At 45.1% G+C, this 18,348-nt stretch overlaps 1 protein-coding gene across 1 annotated transcript in view; it reads right to left on the reverse strand.

The window, feature by feature from the left end:
• Positions 1 to 18,348, reverse strand: part of Alk (ALK receptor tyrosine kinase) — a 716,558-nt gene that overhangs the window by 500,815 nt on the left and 197,395 nt on the right. The window contains exon 2 of the mRNA XM_052746220.1: positions 10,927 to 11,043. Coding sequence (XP_052602180.1) covers positions 10,927 to 11,043 — 117 coding nt within the window. The remainder of the gene's footprint in view (positions 1 to 10,926; positions 11,044 to 18,348) is intronic.

Raw genomic sequence — 18,348 nt, forward strand, 5'->3', positions numbered from 1 at the left:
AATTTCAATTTTCTTCTATAACTACCATGCTAAGACTACTCACCCCCTTTGGGAAGGTGGCAAAACCAAGTTCTCTAACGTGGCTCTCACCAGCTGGGCAGCAGGAAGCTGGGAGTTCTTCCTTCCATCCCAGACTTAGATGATTAAGGATTGCTACTTCCTCTTCCTGGGTAATTTCCTAAAGGGACACTTGGCCCACCAGTCACCTTTGGTATTAATCTACCAGCTGCCATCAACATCTGGCCACTCACTTCATAACACTAAATACCCAAACTGGCCCCTCTCCGCCCCTCACTCACACCCACCATTCATTTGTCACAGGGACCTGGGAACTGGAAATCATTCACTCCCTTCCCATAGTCCTGTGTCCTGGGATGCATCTGGGAGCCAATCATTCAACTCAAGACATCTGTTTTGTTCACAGTCAAGCTGCAGAGAAGATGGGCCAAGTCTCCTTTAATCAATCAATTACATAAACACAGCCTCGAAGGGGGAGGTGTGTGAGCATGAGCTCACGGGGTGGTGGTAGACAGCAAAGAAAGCTTAATTCTCATTTCTCTCATCTGCCGTCATCACAATTTTTTCATCTACACAATCTGTAGACAGAAAAAAAAACAAGATTCTTCTCTTCATCTCAGGGGAAAAAATACTGTAAGTAATTAAAAATTACAGGTACTCTGAAATTAACAAGTCCAGCCTCATTTTATAAAGGGAAAACTGAGGCATCTATCAGGTGGCTTGCCCAAGGGGATAGGGACTTCAGTCTGGAAAAGTAAGAGGGCTGAGGCTTGAGTTCCTATTGGTCTTCCAGGTCAGTGACATTTATGCATGCTCTTGCTCTCTGAGTGTGGATGTCAGTGAAGTGGGAGGTCCCAGACAGAATAAAGAGGAGTTCAGAGGACATGAGGAAACCTTAGCAGCCTGTGCCACCAGTCAATGCGACAGCTCTCTAACTGGATCTTTGTGACTGAGACTCTTGAGAGGAGAACCCAGGAGAAAAGCTCTGAGCCATGTGGCATCCATGGCAACAGGAGGAAGCTGGTGGACAAGGGGGACCTGAGAAGATGCCATGCACTTCTCTCACTTACTACTGTGTCTCTGCAGAGGCAGAATCTGCTGAGTGTTGCAAGAAAGCCTGAGGGTTCCCAGTTGATGACAGTAGTGAAATAGATGAGTATCAGGCTTCCCTAGCATGTACCCTACCTGTCATACACTTGCAGGCCAGCTGATGAGATGGGTTTGCCCATATCTAACTCTTAAAGTATGCAGACTCAGTGCAGCCAGGAGACACACAAAGAAGCCAGGCAACGCATGCATAGCACCTTGAAGATTGGTAAGATTTCAACAGAGAGTAAAGGAAGGTGCAGAGAACAAAGGATAGAAAAAGATTTGCGCTGGACTTGGAACTAACATTGCCCGATAGTATGATTTTGTGAGTTTTGAAACCACATTACATTTTATGGTATCATAATTAAAGATAAGACATACTTTCAGGCTATGAGAGGGAAAACTAGGCATTCACAAGTTTTAAGCACAAAGCTTTGGGCATATATTGATGAATGACACCAAAACACAAGATACTGCTCTCGCTGGAGTTCAGAAAGCAGTAATGAAACACCTGTGCTCTGAGCACACTCTGATCTTTCCTGACAATTGTCACAACAATACTGTCCCTAAGAATCATGACCATCGACACTTTCTAATTTATTTTATATTTTTGAGCATTTCATACATGAGCACTGCATCTGCATCACCCTTCTTTTCCCATCTCCTCTCACTCCTCCCAAATTAATGATCTCTTATTTGATTTTTACTGTTACAAGTATATACATATGCGTATGCGTGTGTGTGTGTGTGTGTGTGTGTGTGTGTGTGTGTGTGTGTGTGTGTGTGTGTGTACATGTATATATAACCTATCAGGTCCATTTGGCTTTCCTCATATGTGCATCTGTCCAGGGCAGACGTCTTAGGATTGGGACCTATGCAGGATCTCATCTGATTCTCTCTCTCTCCCAAAGACAGTTGGTCACTTGTGGCTCTTCACCTGGGAGTTGGGGGTGGGAGTAGAGAACAGAATCAAAGAAAGTAGGGCTGTGACTGAAAGAAAACTCGCAAGAATGGGAGCCAAGATTCAGGGTGACTTCCTCTTTGGGCAGGTGCTGGGAGACCACCCGTGCAGCGATTAGGGAAGAGGTTAAAGGGGCAACATGGAGGTACAGCAAAAGCCCGTGACTCTCGAGCTAACTGCCAATGCAGTGACCCCTAGAATCTAGGGAATCTAGATTTTGATGTTCCCCAGCTTATTGTTGTTTTCATACTCCTTTGGCTCTTTTGGGGGGCCTGCCACCCAGCTCCCAAATAAATCACACAGAGACTTTTTCTTACTTATAAATGCCCGGCCTTAGCTTGACTTATTTCTAGCCAGCTTTTCTTAACTTGAATTATCTCATCTATCTTTTGCCTCTGGGATTTTACCCTTCTCTATCTCTGTATAACTTTTCTTTCTTTTTTACTCTGTTGCTGGTTGTGTAGCTGGGTGACAGGCCCCTGATGTCCTCCTCTCTTTCTCCTTTTCTTGCTCCTTTATTGTTTTCTCTCCTTCTGTTTATTCTCTCTGCCTGCCAGCCCTGCCTATCGTTTCTCCTGCCTTCCTATTGGCCACTCAGCTCTTTATTAGACCAACCATGTGTTTTAGACAGGCACAGCAACACAGCTTCACAGAGCTAAACAAATGCAACATAAAATAATGCAACACATCTTTACATCATTAAACAAATGCTCCACAGCATAAACAAATGTAACGCACCTTAAAATAATATTCTACAACACTAGGTGGCTATGAGTCACCTATACTGCAGAAGTTCATCTCTACAAGGAGGTCACTGTTGCACACTGAAGCAATTCTTGGGGCAACACAACTCTGCTGGGCTGACAGACACCCATGATGTCCAGATAATAAGATAGGTAAAGCAATAATTGGGGCTGATGTATGAGGAATTTCATGTGATAGCCATAACCATGCCTCTACCATAGAGAGGTAAGGTACAGGGTTTGCCAAGAGGCTGCCTAGGTTTCAATCTCCACTTCGCCACTGTCCTGCAGATAATACAGGCAACTCTAGGCCTTCCCTTCCTCAGCTAAAAGATGAAGCTATTTGATCAGACAGCTGTGGGCCCTGATAGCTCACAATCCCTATGAATTTCTCACAGATGGAATTATTCTCGTCATCTTTCTAAATGGTCTGGCTAAAGTCCTACACAGGAGAGGTCTCTTCTGATATGTGGTTTTGCATCTGAGGTCGCTCCTGACAAAATATTTCATTTTAAGGGGGCTGCCTCTCACGTCTATCAGGCATTTTTCTGCATATGCTTTGGGCACTTACCTTTCTAGGTTAGTTAAAAATATTCTGTATACAATAGCTCAGGTGTCCCAAAGCTGTCAAAACAAAACTCGGCACCTCACTCACGGCTGCTGAATGTAATTCTTACAGCTGGAGAAGAGGTGGGAAAAGACTTCTCAACTCTCTGCTAGGATTCTGCTGCCACTCCAGCTGCATGACTGCACATACACAGTTCAGCAGCTAAGCAAGGGGCCTTACGACTTTTGACTTGCATCATTAGGGCGATGTGTGATTGCATACTGCGTGCAGCTCAGTCACACAATCAGTGCATGTGTGGCGTAGCTCCGTAACCCTACCTGTTCACATGCATGAGAATCCTTAAAAAGCCGGACACAGACGCCTCCTCACTGTTCTCTCCTCCCCATCCCCTCTCTGCTCTCTGCACGTGCTTCTTCTCCAGACCTGGTTCTTTTGTCACCCCCCCCCCCTTCTCCTAATAAAACTCTGATACTGGGTTTAGTCATGGCGCATGCCTCATGACCTTTCTGGACAGCAACCAGCGCTGCTTATCATTTTTAAAACAACCCTCTCCACTGTCCATTTCCTCCTAGACGTCTGGAGGTTATTTCAAATGCAACTTGTCCAACATGGATCTTGTCACCTGCACCTTCTCTCTTGATACCTTGGTTGCCCCCTCTTCTTGCTAAATGTTTCTCCTCTTCTCTTTTTAGTTAATGGTATCTCCATCCACTCAGTCACTCAGTGAATGCTCCAGAAAGAGGCTCTCTGTCATGACCAGCATCTCCCTGATGTCCCTCTGTCTTGGTTACATTCTATTGTTGTGAAGAGACACCATGGCAAATACAGCTTTTTTAAAAGAAAGTGTTTAATTGGGGCTTGCTTATCGTTTCAGAGGGTTAGTTCATAATCATCATGGTGGGGACCATGGTAGCATGCAGGCAGGTGCTGGAACAGTAGCTATATCACGATCCCATCCTAAGCAGAGAGACACTGAGCCTGGCATGGACTTTTGAAATTCAAAGCCCACCCTCAGTGACACACTTTCCAAGAAGGCCACACCTCTTAATCTTTCTAATCCTATCAAATAGTGCCACTCCCCGGTGAGTGACTACACATTCAAACAAGAGTCTGTGGGGACCACTCTTATTTAAACCACCACGCCCTCTGTAGCTGTGCTTTCACAGGGCTGAGGGTCTAAACCCTGAACACATTCAGAAGCAACTATTTCTCTGGCCTTGTCCCTGCTGGCCCCTCCCAGTTCATCTTCACTCTGCATCACAAGGCTGAACCTGGTCTTGCATATGTCTTTATGTTCTCCTTACCCAGAATGCCCTCATCACTGATCTCTTGAATGTTCCTGGAGTCCAAGGCCCCGAGCTTCGTTGTGCCCATCTCTACAATGTCCACCTCTCTGAGTCCTCTAGGGAAGTGGATCTCCTGTCTTTGTGTCCCAGGGTAGTTTGAACATGCCTCCACAGGTGCACTTATCATAGAACAGACAGGGCTACCACTTTCTCCAGAGTCCCTTGAAGGAAGAGAAAGAATCCCATTCGACTTTATCAGTGATGTTTAGAACACAACCCGGTACACAGTGGGTACTCAATAATAAATGCTCATAATCATTCCCTGTGTTACTGAAAGCATGGTAAGAGGTGGGGGGGATGATCTAGGCATGTAAAGATGCAACAATAATCAAGAGAAAGGTCATAATCTGAATGAGTATTAGGGGGCTCCATGTCCAGGGGTGACAGCTGTTTCATGTTAGCAGGATAAGGAATATGTGACAATAAGAAATCAGTTAGTCATGGAGATTCATTCCCCCTTCCTCCCTCTCTCCTGTCTCTTTTCTTCTCTGTCTGTGACGAGTATTTTCAGTGGGTTTCTCAGGACCTGCTTTTCTCATATGTATGCTAGTTGGTCAATCATTCCCTTCTCTTTGATTCAGACATTTTTTCCTCTTTGCCTCTCCTTTACTCAATGCGCCTTTACATAAAATGTTCATTCATATTTATTCACTGGCTTTATGCATCCTCATTTTTAAAGGCATATGACTAACAGGAGCACTTTAAACATCCTTCTTCTAAGCCAGCTGCTTCCTATTGAATTTTTGTGGATTGATTCCATTGGCTCCCAGCAGGTCATGGCCTTAAGGTGACAGATGGTCCATGTTCTTGGGTCTTGTATGACTGCTGGCATTATTGTTCCCTCTGGGACTCAGGGATTTTGGTGAATACATCCAGAGGCTTTTTCCTTGCCATCTTGCAGATAAGAATACAGATGTATGAGCTAGGAAATAACTTGATTTCTCAGCTCAGTGGAATGGGGCTGGGAAAGGAACACAAAAGGATCTCCCGGACAGGGCAGAAGAGAAGCTAAGGAAGCTTTCAGCCATGACAACGGTTCACGGGGGAGGCTGGGGGCTGCCTTTCAGTGACGCCAGGCTCCTGGCAGGCTGGAATGGCTGATTGTGGGCAGTCACATTAAATATGTAATTCCAGAAATATGATCAAACTGTCTTCCTGCTAGAGCTCTGAAGTAATTCCCACAGGGAGCTGGGGAATTTTTGTTTTCCACTTTTGATTCTGTGTTAGGTTAATTTTTTTTTTTTGAGAGATAGATTTAATTGACCCAGTCTTTTCAATCAAAGAAATTGATACATTAACAGGTCGGATGGTGGTGGTGGTGGCAGGGAAAGTAATTAAAAAGTCTAATTTTTCTTTCCAAATGCACCAGCCCCTAAATTAGATTGGTCCCACTGGTCCCGAAAGAAGACAAAGTTTCAATAGAACTTTTATTCAAAGCCCAACAATGTTTTCTGTAGGCTCAGATGTCAGGAGGAATATATCATTTTGTGAGAGCCCAAGTTATGGACTTGGGGGTGATGGAGAATGGATGATGGTTTTGAACTTCATGCTTAGGGATGTCATAACAAAGTCCAACAAACAGGACTCCTTAAAACAAGGAAACGTTATTCTCCCATGGTTCTGGGGTAAGAGACTTGAAATCAAGCATTTGCCAAGGCCATGCTGTCTCTGAACTCTGGAGGAGACTCCAATCCACACCTCTCTTTCAGATTGTATTACTGCCAGCATCCTTGGTGTTCCTTAGCATACAAAGCATGGCCCCGGACTCTGAATTCTTAACCACAAGATGTTTGGTGCATATCTGTGCCTATGGTTTCTCTTCTTTTAAGCCCAGAAGTCATTTCACATCTGGGCCCAATGAATCCCTGTGTCATCATTTTAATTTGATTATAGCTGCAAAGATACTGTGCTAAATTAAATCTCATTCACAGATACTAGGGTCTTTGGACTTAAACATATTTTTTTGGCATAACATAATGCAACCTATAATAAGGATCATAGTCTGAAATGGAAAAGTACATAAGAATGTTTACCGTGCCAAGTGGCCCAACCCACATGCTTCTTGGGAGGTGAAATGACTAGCCTGCCAGGAATGGTCTTGATTCAAGGTCATCGGATGCTTGGTCTACAGATAGCCAAGGTTGTGTACATCAGCCTGATCCTTCAACTCCAATGCTAGGCCATGCAGGAAGAGTGAATGTTCTCTATGGTTCATCTCTGAAATAACTTTGTGATGTGACAGAACTCTCATTTTTTTTTTTAGTTCACCCATTCAGTAGCTTAAAAGTCCTACTAATAAACTCCTTCCACCTTCCACTGACATATCTGTAAACATGGAATATGAAATAATTTCCCCTCCGTATAATTTCATAAGTACAATTTCATAATACCACTTAAATGAAAAAAAAAAGGCATGGCAGAGGGTTTTGTAAAGTACCACAGCTTTGAAAAGAAAACAAATGAAAATACCCTTTGCCTTGGTCACCTGGGGAAGAATCTCCAGTTATTCTGTTTAAAATATTGATCCAGGGCTTAGGGGTATAGCTCAGGCAGTAGGGGGCTTACCCTGCAAGTATGAGAACCTGAGCAAAATGCCAGCATGATAGCTCGTACATATAATCCCAGGGCTGGGGCGGTGGTGACAGGGAGCAACTAGGACCCAGTGGCCAACCAGTCTAGTCACTGGTGAGCTCCAGACCAATGAGAGAGCCTATTTCAAAAGAGGTAGACAGCGTTCCTAAATATGAGACCCAGGGTTGGCCTCTGACATTCACACACATACACTTGTACACACACACACACACACACACACACATTGGTGCACACAAACACACACTCAACAATGATAATAAAATAGAATACTGATCTGATTCCTCATCTCCAGAGTGGGCAAACATGAGAGTTGAAGTTAGGAAGAACACCATCTGTCTTTGTGGCTCTAGAACCAAGGTGATCAAACTCTCTTTTGCAACCCCAGCAGCAGTATTCTTGAAGCATCCAGTGGGACCTGATGGAGGACCTTTGTATCTGCGAGCCTACTCAGAGCCTAATCCTTCAGCCAAGCCCATAACTACATCCGCAGGCATAAGAGACAATGATAAAAGGAAATACAGGGAGGAAAATCTGTCTTCATATGTCCTCTCTGTTTCAAAGCCTTGGGAGAGGAATGTGCAGCTCCCAGCTCCCCATGATGAAATTAGCTGGCCATCGTCATTCAAGACAGAAGCCAGAGAGAGCTGGAATCTGATACTGAATGCCACTGAAGAGAATATATTTTATACAACATAAAAGGCCCCGACGTAAATTAGAAGAAATATTGGGAGCCTTCAAAAAGGTAGGTCAAACTTTTTCCTCAAGCAGATAATTACAGGCTGGGGGTGAGTAAATCTTATTAGCCTCTTTCTACCTCGTCTCTTCTCATAAAACACTAGCAAGAAGAAAGTCACTCTCCATTCAGGGTGGACAGCTTGCCTGAGAGAGGATTGGCCTGTCTCTGTCAATCATGTCACCCATGGCTGGGTTGTTGATACTGTTTTCTCTGTGCCCCCGTCTGTCCACCAGGATGTGGCTTAAGTCAAATGTGAAGTTCCACCCTACACTGGCCAAGACTCCATGACATCTCCCAATCTGAAGAACTATCACTTTAGGCGGTAATTTTCCAGTCAAATTTCTCTGCCCATGTTTGAGGACTTAAAATTAATGAAGTTGTTAACATTTCTTAAAATGTCTTTCCTGGCAGATGAAAGGTATGGATTTATCATCCATGAGCCTGCTGGCCTTTTTGATTCATAGACATGTAGGCTGAGCCCCCACAAAACACCCTGAGGAGATAGGAGTCCAGCCCTCATTCTGCCACTAGCTTTCCCTGTGACAGGTCTCAGGGTGAATCCTCAATGTCACTCACTGGCAATGGGATTATCTGCCTACAGAATTATTTATCTGGCCTATGGACTCTGATTTTTGAGTTTGTATCAGCTCCAGCATCTGGCGAGCCACACCAGCATGGAGATGGAAGTGCAAGGAATGATGTTGATCCTGCAGTCTCCATGAGTCCCACAGAATGAAATATGGCAAAAAGATAGAAAGGATCGGGAAGCATTACTATAGTTCACCAGGGAGCTGCCAATTCTTCTGTCATGAGCCAACCCGAATGATGGTGCTGACTTTGATACCTTGGTCCAGCATTTAGACACTAACTGACCAATGGTTTGAGTCTGCTCAACAAAGAAGGGAAATCATGAGGTTCTGGACCATGAGGATATTTTGACAGGGATCTTAGGAAACATCTTGATCTATTTTTTTGCCCCAGTTATCCCAGCCTTCCAATGTACTAATAAGGAAGGTGGGGCTCAGAGAGGGGGCGTGGGTTTACCAAGTACAATTGGTAGATAACTGGGTCCTCATAAACTCCCATGGCTTTCCCCCTTGGACCTGCAACCTCCCTCAATGGCCTCCACAGGGAACCAATAGCTGCTGTCTATGACACTCAGGAGCTGACTTTTAGACATTCTAAACTTTACAAAAAGTTGTCCTACAGAGACAGTGAATGACAGAGAACTCCAAGTGTTATCTTAAGACCAGTTCTAGCACATACCTGGTGACGAAACATCAACCACACAAAAGACCAGCTTTTAATTATTTATAGATACTTCTTATCATAAGATGGCATTCGTGTGTCTGGCTTAAGTAAAATCAAGAAGCAACTCTTATGTGGAACCTCCTAAAGAACCACTGAGCTTTCCCTCCCTCATGGGATACTAAGGAATGGAAAGCACCATCTCAGGTCAAAGGAGAATCCTAAACTGCCCAAGGGGTTTTTATGCATTTCCTTCTTTCAATTTGAAATGAAAGGTACCATTAATACAAGCCAAGGGTAACTGTGTAACAGATGAGGGATGGCAGGCTTCCGAAGGGAGCTTTTCTACAGGGAGTGGAACATCTCTGTTAGGTGTACTTTAAATAGGTTAGGCCCAAGGGCAGAGACTAAGGAGCAGGAATAGGTAAATATGCCCAGAAGGGCATCTAGAACTCAGCGCTGCACTGGGTTCATAAATACTTAATTGAATTAGGTTTGATGAGAGAATTCTATATCGGGAAACCTTCTTCATTCATTCATCATACATAAGCCTTGAGCAGTCCCTTCCAGGGAAGGAATAAAACAGGGGAGTAAACACAGCATATTACCTGTCCTTGAGGAGCTTACACCAAAAGAGCTGAAGAAATGAAGGTGCTCCCCAGAAAAGTCCCAACTCTCCTCTAGCCCTGATGTTCCAATGGCAGAGTCCCTTGCCACTGTGATCTTTTAGGCTGAGCACTGAGAACGACTTAACCCAACTTGCTGAGGATTCACAGGATAGCAGGCTCACAGGTGGAGTTGGTGGCCTCTTGGGAGAAACAGGACTACAGGCAAAGAATACCAGCTTTGTGGCCCGTGGGCCCACTCTATGTGATATCGCTAAGATGAGTTTCTGCATCTGTAAACATTGGATTGGACCAGCTCTCTTGATCTCTGAGGCTGTTGTGCCATCAAATGAACAGAGATGATGTCAGATAACCTGTTTGAGAACAGAAGTTAGCCAAATATAATGGAGTCGCTGAAGAGGCCCTGGGAGACCTGTGTCCTTTTTAATAACAAACCCTTCTTTTTTTTTTTTTTTGGTTTTTCGAGACAGGGTTTCTCTGTGTAGCTTTGCGCCTTTCCTGGAACTCACTTGGTAGCCCAGGCTGGCCTCGAACTCACAGAGATCCGCCTGCCTCTGCCTCCTGAGTGCTGGGATTAAAGGCGTGTGCCACCACCGCCCGGCAACAATCCCTTCTTAGGAGATTGTGGTCTACAGAGATGCTAAAGGTAAGAACTTTAAATCCAGAAAGCCACAACCAAATGCAAATAAATGTCACATTGAAGGAACGGTGAAGGGATACCAGGATTCCATGTACCAGGAAGGTTTGGAGGATGGACTATGTGAGCCAGAAAGCCACTGGCTTCCTCCAGGACTCACAGTGCAACATAAACATCTTAGCTGGAATGGCATGGTGGTATTCTTGAGCACTCTTTTAGGACAGAGGGTGCAGTGATACGTGTTTTGCTATAGGGAATTAAGGGACTCCTGGATCACTGGTGATCACAAGTGGAATCTCAGAGCTTCCTTAATTACAAGACAGTGATGGTGTGTCACAGACAATTGTCAAAAATACACTTACCGTATCGGCTGCGGTGGGACAGGAAAGGGAAGGAGTCTTTCATTGTCCAGGTCAGATTCCATACAAAGTTATCAGGAGGAGAAGGCATTCCTGAGGGTGACTTCAGGGGACTGTGACCTGGACACAAAAACAAAGGAGAGAACATTGACCCTTGTGCATAGGATGGGTCTCATAGTTGTCATTCAGTATCAGTCCAAAAGAAAGTCCGTAATAGGTTCTCATGGTACTCAGTAGAAAGATCAGCAAAAGACGACTGAGGCACAAATAGACAGAGATGACCTCAGGACAGTGAGGTACATTTTCTATCAAGGGGAGCCATATCTGAGAAGTCTGAATACCGTGGGCAAGTCCACGCCGAGGCTCTCTGCAAGATGAACTGGAAGCCAGGCAGCTTAATGGCTCCGTCTAATAGCTCTATCCAGAGTCTATTCTGCTGGTAAGAATTTGTGCAACTTTATAGAGAACTCCGATTCATCTCATTCAAATAATGCCTCCATCCCCACACTCAGGCTTGTAACTTCATCCGATGTTGTTTGCTTGGGTTATTGCCTTATCAATGAGAGGGTTGAAATTGCACTCAGAGTTACGAGTACTTGACAATTATGTTATTTTCAGGGAGGCATAAAAAAAAAAGCTGCATTATGGGTTTCCCACATCCAAGAGGCCAGGGAGCCACAGAGGATGAATGTTTCGGATTTGCATGAGCGAAGGAAGGGTTGAGAGAAAAGAGCAAAGTGGCATTAGTTCTTTATTTAACAGAACCTCAAGTGGGTTTTGTGGTGAAAAGTCATTACCATCTATCTACAAAGCAAATGAGCACACTCTACATGCTCACACACCGTTCTTCCCTGAAAATCCCCGAATCCATCACTATTTGCTAATGTTTTATGGCGGGCAGAGCTTTTTCCTGTTAAAGAAGGAAGGGTCTGAAAATTAGGTGTTTGGTGGATAGATGTGCGGCGAAGCTAGGGGAGGGGAGGAGGGAAGATGGGGAGCTGGGGTTTCTTCCGCAGTTTCCATGGTACAAAACCCTGCTCATCCTTTAGTCCTGTTACATGACAGTCACAGCGTGGACACTGTTCCAGCTAGGAATCATCCTCTCCATTTTTTTTTTCAGGTGCAACAACTGGGGATGAAAGAGCCAAGTGAGGGAATCCAGACCGGAGCACGGGCCAGGCCCTGCCCTGGGGTACCTGACCTGCCACTCCAGCCAGCTGTAATGGTCAGGCCTGTGGAGTCAGTCACAGGAAGGGTAGCCAAAGCCCTCTCTCCCCCAGCTTCTGCCTTGCAGCCTCTTAGACACCTTCCGAAGCCGCAGCAACTGAGGACTGCAGACTGTCTCCAAACCAAGGCAGCAGGAACAAATCGCAGGTTGGGAAGATTGCTCCATCGATAGAGTGCTGGCCATGTGCGATGGTTTCAATGCAGAGCCCCCCTCCTCTCCCTTCCTTTCCATACCGACCCCATGTCACACACTTTGAAAATCTCCAGCCTGGGTGCCCATCGCTGTCTTCTGTGGCTACATCCTCCGATCTCTCTCTAGGCACTTGGGTAAAGCTGACAACAGGGACAGACACTCCTCCAACTCTTAACTGGTACCCCTCTAAGGAAAAACACAATCTCTGTCCTTCTCCCACAGAGCTGAAATAGAAGCACTGACTTTTGGGTGCCCAGAAAAAGAGATCTTTGCTTTCCTCTCGCATCTGGTCTATAGAAATCACAAGTGAATTTGGAGCTACTTCTTCCTGCAGCATTTCTACAGAACGGCTCAGAGGAAGCACATGGTAGGGCCACAGGAGTTATGCAAGTGAGCTCTAGGGAGAAGCTATCTCATCCATGCTGCTTTAGAGAGAGACAGTAAGACTTAGACAAGAGAACTCAAGGCTGTATGAGTTCTCTTAGGAAGGGCTAGACAGTTTACAAATCAATAATAGGGCTGTAAGTGAGAGCATACTCGGTAATGCCAGCACTTGGGACACTGAGGTAGGAAGATTACGAACCTGGAGCCAGGATAGGCAACACAGACAGACAGACACACACACACACACACACACACACAGAATTAAAGATAATAATATGAATTAAGCAGATGTAGCTTTGATACTACACTGATTATTTTAAGCATATGATTTCACTTACTTCTTACAATAACCTGTGGTTTGGTATTATTGGTTTCCTCAGTCTAAAGCTGAGGAAACTGATGCTTAATGAGATGAGATACCTTTACTAAAGACAGAGACAGTAAGTGGGACATCAAAGAGTCAGCTGACCAGGTTGGCCTGATGTTAATGCCCAAACTTGTACCACCACTCCACAGGGGTCCCCCACAAACCTTTGCAAAGTAGACACTGGCTCTCCACCATGCCTGCCAGGGCCCCTTAAGTTATGTTCAAGGTCAGAGGTTACTACCAAGCATGGCCACAGTGTGAAGGGCCCAGGAAGATGATGAGAACCAAGTCCCTGCAGTGATTGAGTGTGAACAAAGTGGGCAGCTCTGCACTGAGTCATCAGCCTTGCTCAAATGTGAGCCATCCTGAAGGAACACCAAGACCAGATGAGCCTCAGCAAAGTATGCCAATGATGTCATCTTTCATACCCTTTCTGTTTTGGAATGGCATTTACTTTTTCCTGGATGAGAAGGATCCAGAGGATGGGGTAGACTTCAGGAAGCACTTACGACTCTCTGAGTGGGCACATAATGGCAGATGACTTTCTACCTGGAAGAGGTCCAGGTAATATATTCAGGTTTAAGAAAAAAATGTATATGAGAGCATTCAAAAGGAAAGTCTCTGGGGGCTGAGTCATGACCCACCAAGGAGACATGGAGATTGTTGTAGCTTGTCTCTATGATAGCACTTTACTCATTGTTAGGGTCCACCAAGAATGCCAACAAATTGTTTGCCATCCTCAGAGTTGGGTATTAGAGAGAAAGCAGGATGTTTTATACTGCCTTTACAGGAACTCCCAGAACTGTGGGCTCACAAGAGCCTCTAGAAGGTCCCTAGTGGAGGTGAGCACAGTGATCAGCCAGGTGAAGCTGGGGGAAGAGCTAATGAGAGAGCAGGCAGAAGGACGTTCCCCCACCCACCCCGTGCCTGAGAATGTGAATACCAAGGAGAACAGAGCCTACACAAATGGAGTTGCTTGCCAAAATTGGAGGCACTGGGACAGGAGCAAATGCTAATCATGGTTCATAGAATATGCATTACTTTAGAATACACAGATTAAAGAACCCTCATTGAACAGTGCAGGGTAAAGGGGCTGCAAGCTTCCTTCAGAGTTCCTACCCCTTCCCATCTACAAGATTCCTGGTGGGATGTGAGCTCACCATAAGGAAAAACTATGCCATGAGAAGCAAGCCATTGAATTAAGAGAAGGGAGGGGATGTTAATCCCAAAAATGTAAAGAGAAAGACCACCGACCCAAATCATCATGGCCAGATTAATTAAAGCAAACCATTAACTAAAGCAAGCTTTTTAAAATATGTGTACACAGGCTGCCTTCCCCTAAGGCAGGGTTCAAGAGGTAAGCACTGGATATGGGCAAGATATGGGTTTTTAGTGCTCAGAAGCAGGGGGTTTTCAAATGGGGGATTTGACAGGCAAATTGGAGGGATGTTACAGGAGTGGCATAACAAGGTAATCATAACCTTTTGAAACAAAGACAGGGTTGCAAGATGGTTACAATAACTTCTGAAACAAAGGCAAGGTTGCCGTTTCCTGGAACAGGCAGCACAGAACCAATTGCAGTTAGGGTTACAGGTGGGACACAGCCCAATCCCAAGAAACAGAGGTTTAATCATAAACAGGAATGACTCTATTTTGTCTAGTTGGGAAGATGTGAATATAACTACTGGCTAAAACAAGAAGAGTCTTGGACTCCAGGGAATGGAGAGTGAGAATGGAAAGAGAGAGGAGGGTGGACAGGAGACGAGCCTTCAGATACCCAAGTGAGCCCCAGATGGCCTAAGGAGACAAATGGGAAGAAACACACCTGGACTGAGGGATTATTGATCGGATACTGTAAGAGTTTTTCCCTCTCGAATGATTTCCTGAACCCTCGTTAGGCTCTGTAGGGAACTGAGAAAGAGTCAAGACCCCAAGCTCTCAACACTGCTCTCTTTTTCCTTTTCACCACCCCCATGCTGTCCTCAGCTGAGATCCAGGGTCCATCTCTTTATATTATTCCTGTGCCCACCAGCTTAACGCGTCTGTCTCTTGCTCCTTCACCATTGTTTTGAAGCAGCTGCATGTGGGACTGAGGAGGGAAGAGGAATACACAATGAAGCTGATAAATCTCACTTTAAATGCACCACCAGGAACGCCCAGGCCTGCTCAGAAGCTCCACTATATTCCCTGGCCAACCCACATCATTCTAGCATTGCTATTTCCAACTTCGGCTTTTCAGAGGCCCCTTCTTTTCTCTTCTCTCGTCAGCCCTGTTTTGTAGCTCACGAGGACGTAGAAGCATATGTACTCATGAGCAGGAATCAGAACCTGGGTGGACGGCCATCACTCCTGTTCAAAGGATCCACTGTTTATCCTCTTCAGCAGGATCAGCCCCTTCCGGGAGGTGCTAACCTCATCCTCGAAAAGTCTGCGGCTGCACTGGATGCCCCTGGCTCCTGAAAAGTCTGCGGCTGCACTGGATGGCCCTGGCTCCTGCATCAGTGGTTTATCCCCCTTTACAGAGTACCAAGCTGATCTCGACCACAGAAAGCATGAACCATCTTTAGGAAACAAAACAACTCCCTTGACCTCCACACTCTTCCCCAGCCACTGACATCACAACTCTCCAGCTAAATCTCTTCAGATGTTTGTCTCTACACGCTTCCTTCCACCTTCCCTAAAATATGGTAAAAAGCAAGACTGTGTTGCTTCTTCAAGTCAAGGTCACTGCCAACCCCAATCTCAATCTTATAAACCCTCTGTGCAGTGTTTGACCCAGGCGATACCTCCCTACTTCTTAGACTTCTCACATCACAGTTAGCCACGTAGTCCTTGGATGCTTCCTCCACTGGTGGTGGTAGGACCCACTCATTCTTCTTTGCCCGATGTTCCAGACTGAAGAGGAAGAAGTCTCTGTGTCCTGCCAGCCCTTGCCAGGGAAATTCTGTAGCTAAACATTGTACTGTCCTAACGGACAATGATCAACAACAAAGAAGTTCAAGGTATCCAGGACCTAACCGATGAGTCTTTGCTGACCAATAAAGAGACCGATTTTAAAGAAACTTACAGCAATCTAGACCTACACATTCCTTCACAGGTACATTAGCACCTTCAAACACTCAGATTTTTTTTTTTCTCCTTGGAGAACCACTCAGTGAATTTCTCCTTGCCTGATGTGTAAATAACCTCAACCTTAAAGGAAAAAAATCTGTAGGATATTTGCGTTACCTTTTGAGATTTATATCTCCATTCACTCATCTAAAAGTAGAATAGATCCACTCATCCACGTCAGATCTCAATTTTCGTACCTGATAAGCATTTCAGACATCATACGGGCTAACCCAAACTGTTTATACCTTTTACCTAAACCTGATTTCAGAGGTTAATACAAATGCTCGCTCACTGCTTAGGGCGAAAGCTGAGAGCACTCATACACCTCCTGTCAATCCATCCACAGATCCTGATGACACTACTGCAACTGTATGCTTTCTCGCCTTTCTCCCCATCACCTTTCAGCCTGACGACTGCTGTCTGTGGAAACTCAGCTGGGTTCCCCGCAATCTGTCCTTCACACATCAGTCAGACTGACAATTCACCCCTGGAAGCTTCTTTCTATAGCCTAGCTTCAAAGGACTCCATAGGATCTGACCCCTGCTTCGTGCTCTGATTCCATTTCTAACCATTTTCCCTTCCCCACAAGCTCAGTCTTAGAGGATTCCTCGCTGTTCCTCAAACTCACCCAGTGCACTCTTACCCCAGGGCTCTGCATGGGTTATCTCACCTCACCTCAGAAATATGTGGCCACTCCTTCTGTTTCCCTCTGTACATGTGCCTACCCATGTATGTCCTTAGAGCACTCATTATGAAGCACCCTCTCACTTCCCACCCTCTCTTCTATTATTTCATATATATATATACATACATGCTTATTGTATACTTCTGGATCTAGTCGTTACTGTTCCCAGACTTGGGACATAATAGACACTCAACAAATGCTTGCCAAGTGAATGGAAGAAAGGCCCTGGAGAACATTAGTAATTTTGGAATTCATTGCAATTTAACTTCAGGCTTAGGACATACTTGAAGGATCATCAATTTTCTGAAAATGATGGTAAGACTAAGACTAAAACATGTCCTAAAGTTTCCCCGGGTTTTGTAAGAGCCACATGAGACAACATGGGAGTAGATGGACCAGTCATACCATCCTGTGAGAGTGTATGTGCATGCCCACATGTGCTCTATCACATGTACTTGCGTGTCTGGAAGCCAAAGATACTTCAGTAACTTCTGTCCTTCCCCACCTTATTATTTGAGACAGGGTCTTTCCACTGCACCTCAAGTTCACCAATTTGTTAAGCTATTCGGCTAGCAAGACCACAGGATCTGCCTGTCTCTGTGCCCACAAAGCCGGTGTCACAGGGATACCCCACCACACCTGGTTTTCACACTCATTAAAACAAGTGTCTGAACTCAGGTCCCCCTTGTTCTAACTGAGCCGTCTCCCCAGGCCCCTATGTCTTGATGGCTTATGCTTATATCTCCGTTGTAGAACTGTAGATGAATGGGAATCCTGGTCCCTTTCCAATACCAAGGAGATCCTGTATTGATCAACACGATGTCCAAACATCAACGTGCTTGCCCAGAGCACTCTTCTGTTATTCACTAGCTAACAGTTGACAGTTGGCCAAGTCAACAGTCTTGAACAGTCAAATTTCAGCCAGTAAGTTATGTCTGCATTTCGGATCTTCATCTTTTTGTATGTCTTGCCGTGTGTCCATTAATCTAAGCCAATGCACATAATACAGTGGATTTATCACATTTGTGTCAATAGAAGAAATAACAAGCTATGCACGTGTGCCAGTTATTTACATGACTGCCCTCGGTTCACTCCAAACCATGTTTTACAAACCTCCATCAATAAAGCGTAACAAGTGTCTCTATTTGAAACCCTCCTTGGAGTACTTCTGCCATCCTTGTCCACATTTTACTTATTTATTTTCCTTCCAACAATAAAACAATCACTGACAGCTTGCTGGTTATTCCCCCTCATTTGAAAACACACTTAATAATGCATTATTTTACAATGATTTTGTGTCACACAAGGCAGAGCCTAATGTGGCCAAATAAATAGCCATCCAGATGTCAAACAGTAGTAAGCAGGCAGACTTCTGCAGACAGCAGAGCCGGCCTCACGTGGGGACCGGCAGCTAGGGGGAAATGGCCTGGGTATTGACTGAGCGAGGCGCACACCTGT

This window comes from Peromyscus californicus, unplaced genomic scaffold (assembly GCF_007827085.1).
Source record: "Peromyscus californicus insignis strain IS unplaced genomic scaffold, ASM782708v3 Scaffold_1__1_contigs__length_55948999, whole genome shotgun sequence".
Classification (NCBI taxonomy): domain Eukaryota; kingdom Metazoa; phylum Chordata; class Mammalia; order Rodentia; family Cricetidae; genus Peromyscus; species Peromyscus californicus.